The sequence below is a fragment of the Sinocyclocheilus rhinocerous genome, unplaced genomic scaffold (assembly GCF_001515625.1).
Source record: "Sinocyclocheilus rhinocerous isolate Xijiao unplaced genomic scaffold, SAMN03320098_v1.1 scaffold4207, whole genome shotgun sequence".
In the NCBI taxonomy this organism is placed as follows: Eukaryota; Metazoa; Chordata; class Actinopteri; order Cypriniformes; family Cyprinidae; genus Sinocyclocheilus; species Sinocyclocheilus rhinocerous.
This window is the reverse complement of record NW_015624648.1, coordinates 131,158-138,310: the sequence shown is the minus strand read 5'-3', so window position 1 is coordinate 138,310 and position 7,153 is coordinate 131,158. Positions and strand designations below refer to the sequence as shown.

Below are 7,153 nucleotides of genomic sequence, written 5' to 3'. Positions count from 1 at the left end.
ATGTCTGTTGATTTCTGGAACACAATGGCCAATCAGAGGTGTTTAAGTTAGAATCCATTAGAATTCAGATGTTACGGAACTTACTGTTTCATGTAAATTTCAGACATGTACTGAAAAAAAATTATATATATATATATATGTGACCCTGGACCACAAAACCAGTCTTAAGTCGCTGGGGTATATTTGTAGCAATAGCCAACAATACATTGTATGGGTCAAAATTATCGATTTTTCTTTTATGCCAAAAATCATTAGGATATTTAGTAAAGATCATGTTCCATGAAGATATTTTGTAAATTTCCTACCATAAATATATCAAAACTTCATTTTTGATCATTAATATGCATTGCTAAGGACTTCATTTGGACAACTTTAAAGGTGATTTTCTCAATATTTAGATTTTTTTGCGCACCCTCAGATTCCAGATTTTCAAATAGTTGTATCTCAGCCAAATATTGTCCGATCCTAATAAACCATACATCAATGGAAAGCTTATTTATTCAGCTTTCAGATGATGTATAAATGTCAATTTCGAGAAATTGACCCTTATGACTGGTTTTGTGGTCCAGGGTCACATATAAATCTTATATAAAAATGTGGCCTCATTGACCATGTAGTTATTAGGTAGATAAATAGTATATTTTGGCTGATGTTATTTTTGATTTATCTACACAGGGAAATCATTTTACTTGTCTAGTTAACAGACATAAGGAGATATTCATTCTGATTTTTTAATGAGAACTCAGCCAGCGTAAAAGGCATTCTTTGCTTATGGATTACACCTGTTCTCCGGTTTTACACACAGTGTGTGTGTGTGTGTGTGTGTGTGCTGTCGAGTGCTGGGATGAGGAACTGAATTGAGCTCTAAGTAGGTGTTAATGCTCAGGGCCCTGTGGGGAAACGAATCCACTTCAAAGGCTCTGTCTGAAAGCTGTAAACCCTGGGGACTTAGCACATTTTTACCAGTCTTACCGATTCATCCTGTGATATCATTCTGCTTACATGTGTTTTGTTAATTAAAACTCTTTATGATATGCTCATCCTCTCTTTCTATAAGCACCAATATACCCCTGACAACACTTTTAAGATTGTCAAAGGCAACATTCTTTTGCTATCTCTTTGCAAGCTGTTTTTCCTTTTTTTTTTTTTCTCTTTGTGTGGATTGATGTTTTAAAATCGACCAAATCGGGACTGATCTGGGAATAGCTATTCTTTTGAAGCCGAGAAGCCCCTGTCGAAGTCAGCAAAGAAAGCAGCTTCTCTGAGGTGATAATACTCTGTTTTACCAGCAGTTGAAATTTAAAAGCGTGGCCAGCGTCCCTGAGATTTACCAAACCTCCATGCTTGATTACAATCCGTTAGCGAAGCTATCTGGGGCGATTCAGAAAGGCAGCGTGTCAAATCCAACTTCGATTTGTTTGTTTCTCTGGCATTACTTTGGTCCATCACTTTGAGGAAAACATTTTTTTAGGTTTGGGTTGCCCTCACACTAGTTCTACTCAAAGGAAAAGTTTTGCTCTTTCAACTAACTTTCATTTGTCTCAGGTTTTCTCTTCGAATTGTGTAGCAGAAATAATGATGAAAACCTGAAATCTGGGGAAAATTTTTTTTTTTATATATATATATATATATGGTTGAAATTACAATTAATTCTGAAGAATGGTCATAAAGGAATTTAGAATCTTCTTAGCATAAAGCTTCTGCTACATAAATGTAAACATAAAATCTTCACTCTCTTTTTCCTCTCTAGATGGCTTTACTCCACTAATGATTGCATCCTGTAGTGGAGGAGGACTAGAAACAGGAAACAGCGAGGAAGAGGAGGATGCTTCAGCCAACGTCATCAATGACTTCATCTACCAAGGTGCCAACCTTCACAACCAGACAGACCGTACGGGTGAGACCTCCCTACACCTGGCTGCCCGCTATGCCCGCTCAGATGCTGCAAAAAGGCTCCTGGAGGCCAGTGCAGATGCCAACATCCAGGACAATATGGGACGGACTCCATTACATGCTGCTGTGGCTGCAGATGCACAAGGGGTCTTCCAGGTATGTGAGCCACAATTGCATAAGAGAATACTGAGTAATATGTAGGAGGTTTAATGTTGTGTATTTCCACCAATCGATGCATCATTATCTCGGTTTTCTGAAACATGTTAACTTTTGTCCTTGTGCAGATTTTGATACGGAACCGTGCCACAGACCTGGATGCCCGCATGCATGATGGCACCACACCTCTGATACTGGCAGCAAGACTTGCAGTCGAGGGCATGGTGGAGGAACTCATCAACTGCCATGCTGATGTCAATGCCATTGATGATTCTGGTATGACTATTACACTGCCATACTTCATTGATTCACTTGAATGCAGCATACACTACCAGTCAAATGTTTAAAAATGCTTTTTATGTTTCTCGTTATCTTAAACGTCTTTCTAGATGATCTGATCTAAAGGCTAATTTTTAAATGCTTAAAAATAATTTTGCAGACAGAAAACCTAAGCCATGATTTTTTAAATAAATGTTAATAATAAATGATTATTATTACATTTACAAGGTAAATCAGGTGGCACATTATGTTTTTTGAGCACCAAATCAGCAAATTAGAATGATTTCTGAAGAATTATGTGACAATGAATACTGAAAAAAATGGCTGCTGAAAATTCAGCTTCGTCATCACGAGTAAATTACATTTTAGAATATATTGAAATAGAATTTTATGACTTTACTATTATTCTAAAATGTGGAAAATAGTAAGAATGTAGAATGTAGTAAGAATGAGTAGATTTGTTCAAACATTTCACTGGTAATGTATAATATATGGTGATATTTTACTGTTAATGTATACTAGATACATTTTTAGATTTGTTACTGTTTTATCACTATTACATTTATTATTATATATTGCTATTGTTGTTTCCTCAGTGAATGTAATGGAACACATGCTGAAGTGGTTTCTGTTTGTGCTACAGGTAAATCTGCACTTCACTGGGCAGCAGCTGTGAACAACGTAGATGCAGCGATGGTATTGCTTAAGAACGGGGCAAATAAAGATATGCAGAACAATAAGGTAAGCAGCACTTGATTAGTCTGTATCACAAATAATGCCATGATATTTTAGACATAACACACCTCACATAATATTCGTATTAACATAGTACAAAAACTTTTTCAAAATGCTTTTGGCTTACCAACTATTTTGCCATTCAGGAGGAGACTCCTCTATTCTTGGCGGCAAGAGAAGGAAGTTACGAGACTGCTAAAGTTCTTCTCGAGCATTTCGCTAATCGGGAGATCACAGACCATATGGATCGGCTCCCGCGGGATATCGCTCAGGACAGAATGCATCACGACATCGTGCGGCTCAACGACGAATACAACCTGGTCCGCAGCCCTCCCATGCACAGCGCCCCCCTCTGCACCACCCTCTCCCCGCCTCTCTGCTCCCCCAACGCCTTCATGGGTAGCATGAAGCCCTCCGTACATAGTAAAAAACCCCGCAAGCCAAGCACAAAAGGCATCGGTTGCAAAGATATGAAAGTCAAAAGGAAGAAGGCACAGGATGGAAAGGGAAACTTACAAGACAGCTCAGCCGTGCTCTCGCCAGTCGATTCGTTGGAGTCGCCTCACGGGTACATATCTGATGTCGCCTCCCCACCCCTGATGACATCACCTTTCCAGCAATCACCCTCCATGTCGCTTAATCACTTACAGGGTATCTCAGACACCCACATGGGCGTCAACCACCTGGGGATGGGCAACAAGCAAGAACTGGCCCATATACAGTTCGATCCGTTACCCCCACGTCTCACCCATCTTCCAGTGACCGGATCTAACGGCTCTAACATCATGAACGGCCAATGCGAATGGCTCGGGCGGATGCACAATAGCATGGGTCTGCAAAATCAATTCGGAGCCATGAGGAACGCCTCAGGTCAGGCCAACCTTCACCAATCTGGCCTGATGACGTCTCTTCACAACGGCCGTCCCGCCACGCTGTCTCAGATGATGAACTATCAAAGCCTGCAGAACACTCACCTCACCACACAGCCGCATCTAATGATGCAGCAGAACATGCAACAGAGACAGCAGCAGACGATCGTCCAGCTGCAGCACCAGAGCTCCAATCCACCCAGCGGCGTGAGCCAAAACTTACTCGGCGGCGAATTGGGTGGACCGGAGCTCCAGCAGAGCATCCACACCATCATCCCCCAGGAGACCCAGCTGCTGAACCCATCCTCTCTGGGCCCCAGCATGGCGGGAACGCAGTTCCTGACGCCACCTTCCCAGCACAGTCACTCAGCCCCAATGGACACCAACACCCCCAGCCACCAACTCCAAGGGCCTGACCACCCATTCCTCACGCCGTCTCCGGGTTCACCGGACCAGTGGTCCAGTTCATCGCCTCATTCCAACATGTCTGACTGGTCGGAGGGCATTTCCAGCCCGCCCACCAGCATGCAGTCGCAAATCGGACACATACCGGAGCAGTTCAAGTAAAAAAAAAAAATTGAAGGCACCAGAAGCCTGCTTACTGAAGGTCTTTTATATGCTCTTGTACTAACCATATATTTTTTTAATTTATTGGTATTTTGTTATTTATACTTTTTTCACCATTCATTTTGAAATTTGGGCAAAAGAAATTATCTTAAAAATAATATACTCGAATGTACACACTGGGTATTTATTGGTCTTATTTCAGTTGATCGGCCTTCATTTTTGTTTGATTAATTATACCTAATATTGTAAAAACGCAAAGTTCTTGTACGGGCATTTTAGCGAGCATGTTTTTATACAACAAACTTCAGTGTTAAAAGTAGATTTATGTTGTTTGAACCATGCTGCTTTTCCATTATTAGAAGATGAATGATTGAATTTGTTTCATGTTTTTTCTGATATTTGTTATGGTTAAGTTCTCATCATTTTTATTATTTTTTTATTTTGTGCTACAAGGTTTATACTACAATTAAGTAGTGGTATTATAATTGAACATTTGTATAGTTCAAAGAGATTTGCTTTCTTTCTCTCTCTCTTGTATATTAAATTCCTGCAAAAGCAGATTTCTAAACGTCCACTGTAAGTGTGGATGTGAAAGTGAGGATCTGAGCTACTTACAAGAAATGATATTGACTTGTATGAAACAGGTGCCAATATCACGTTCTCTGTATCTTTTTCCTCCAATTTTGTAGAACTGGTCACGTGGCCAAAAGTGTCTGGGGTTTTATGGAGGTGTTTCAAATTGAACTTCTCTTTGCTGTACTTCAGTTTTGTATCTTCGTTTGAGCCTATGGCTAATGTATATAGATATATTGTATGCGTTTGTTATGTAAACAGGATTTTGTTTCAGAAATCTTAAGTGTGCCATGAAAGTTTTAAATATTTTAATGCTACGTAGTTGTTTTCTATCATATGCAGAACGTATATTTTTTTTCTCAGTATCACTGGGGTAGAGACTATAAGAAATGTATACACACAAATGATTAGAGGATATGACATACAGAATAACATAATTAGATGATTTATGACTCACTATTTGTTGACCACCAATAGTTTTCCACAAAATTACAAAAATAAGGTCCCATAAAGGGATGAGGTGGTGTCATATATCCTCTTTAAGCCATCAGTACTTCCAAGTGCATCAGATTTGAACAGCACTGAGTATAACACATCTGTAAATGTTACCTATCTGCAAATGTGTAGTTTACATGCAGAGTATTTTGTCAGTTCTACTGTCTGTACAAGTTTCTTTGATTAATAAAAGATACCAATGTGTATTCAAATTTAAGTCTCCGTTGTATTTCTCAGTCTGCTCTAACACTTTCTTTATGACCTGTCTAGCTTATTTAGCAAAAATATGTCTTACAAACTTTAGTTTAAGTAATATCAAAGCAGCTAAAAACAGATATATTGACGAAGCATTAAAATGGTTTGCTTTTGCCCCCTCATGCTATACCAAGCTGGGTTTAAATATCAAAGAAAAAGGTTTAATTTTTTTCTTATATTATAATGAAATTATTTACGGCATGAGCTAAACTTGCATAAGCATATCAGAGGCTGTTCATCGTTTTATTGCATTAGCCTGCAGCGCCATCTGCTGAAATTCTTAGGACTATCAACAGCGCCCTCTGCTGCTGAGAGGACAAACGCATGTAAAGCTGTGAACGCACTAGTGGTTCACTTGAACTACGAGGACAAACACAGCCTTCAAACGTCCACTTTAGGTACTACGAGTACCACATTAGGTACTCATTTTGAGAGGCTCACCCATAACAATTTTGTTTTGGGCCCCACAACAAAATTCTTTGTTACTAAGGGATCACACAGACCTTGAAATCAATGAGCTTGCTGTGATGCCACAAGAATGAAAAGACTTAGCTAAATATTAATGAAAGTAATTCGTTCTGATGCTGCTAAATAACTTTTTTGGACCATCCTTTAAAAAGATTATGGTAATAGTAGGATTTCATGATTTGTTTTTCTGTAGCATCCATATAACAATGTCTGTCTTTCAGCAGTTCAGGCTCTTTAATGATTAATTATATAAGGCCACTGTTCCCCAATGCACTGAACTGGAGTGAAGCATCACCAGTGTTACTTGTATGTGACATTGCACATAAGTGTTGAAACATGGTGTTCATTTCAGACAATTTCAAATTAGATACCGTTCGCCTCCTTTCGAGTTACAGCTATAGGCTAACACAAAATTCACAAAAAAAAAAAAAATCGAACAAATATGGAATAGAAACTGATTGTAGATATGTTGTGATTTACACAACATAATGTCAAAAGCATATCATGACATTCAAGTAAGACTTTATATAATTTTTTTCAGAGAATCTATCTGACATGTGGACATCAAAAGCAAATGTGACCCTGGACCACAAAACCAGACTTAAGTCGCTGGGGTATATTTGTAGAAATAGCCAAAAATACATTGTATGGGTCAAAATTATCGATTTTTCTTTTATGCCAAAAATCATTAGGATATTAAGTAAAGATTATGTTCCATGAAGATATTTTGTAAATTTCCTACCATAAATATATCAAAACTTAATTTTTGATTAGTAATATGCATTGCTAAGAACTTCATTTGGACAACTTTAAAGGTGATTTTCTCAATATTTCGATTTTTTTGCACCCTCAGATTCCAGATT

The 7,153-nt window shown here is 38.6% G+C and overlaps 1 protein-coding gene across 1 annotated transcript in view; it reads left to right on the top strand.

Moving 5' to 3' along the window:
- The window catches only part of LOC107745520 (neurogenic locus notch homolog protein 1-like), a 48,620-nt gene extending 42,871 nt beyond the window's left edge, over nucleotides 1-5,749 (top strand). The window contains exons 30-33 of the mRNA XM_016559420.1: nucleotides 1,751-2,049; nucleotides 2,178-2,325; nucleotides 2,972-3,069; nucleotides 3,210-5,749. Of these exons, the coding sequence (XP_016414906.1) occupies nucleotides 1,751-2,049; nucleotides 2,178-2,325; nucleotides 2,972-3,069; nucleotides 3,210-4,499 (1,835 nt within the window). The 3' untranslated portion in view covers nucleotides 4,500-5,749. The remainder of the gene's footprint in view (nucleotides 1-1,750; nucleotides 2,050-2,177; nucleotides 2,326-2,971; nucleotides 3,070-3,209) is intronic.
- The last annotated feature ends 1,404 nt before the right edge of the window (nucleotides 5,750-7,153 follow it).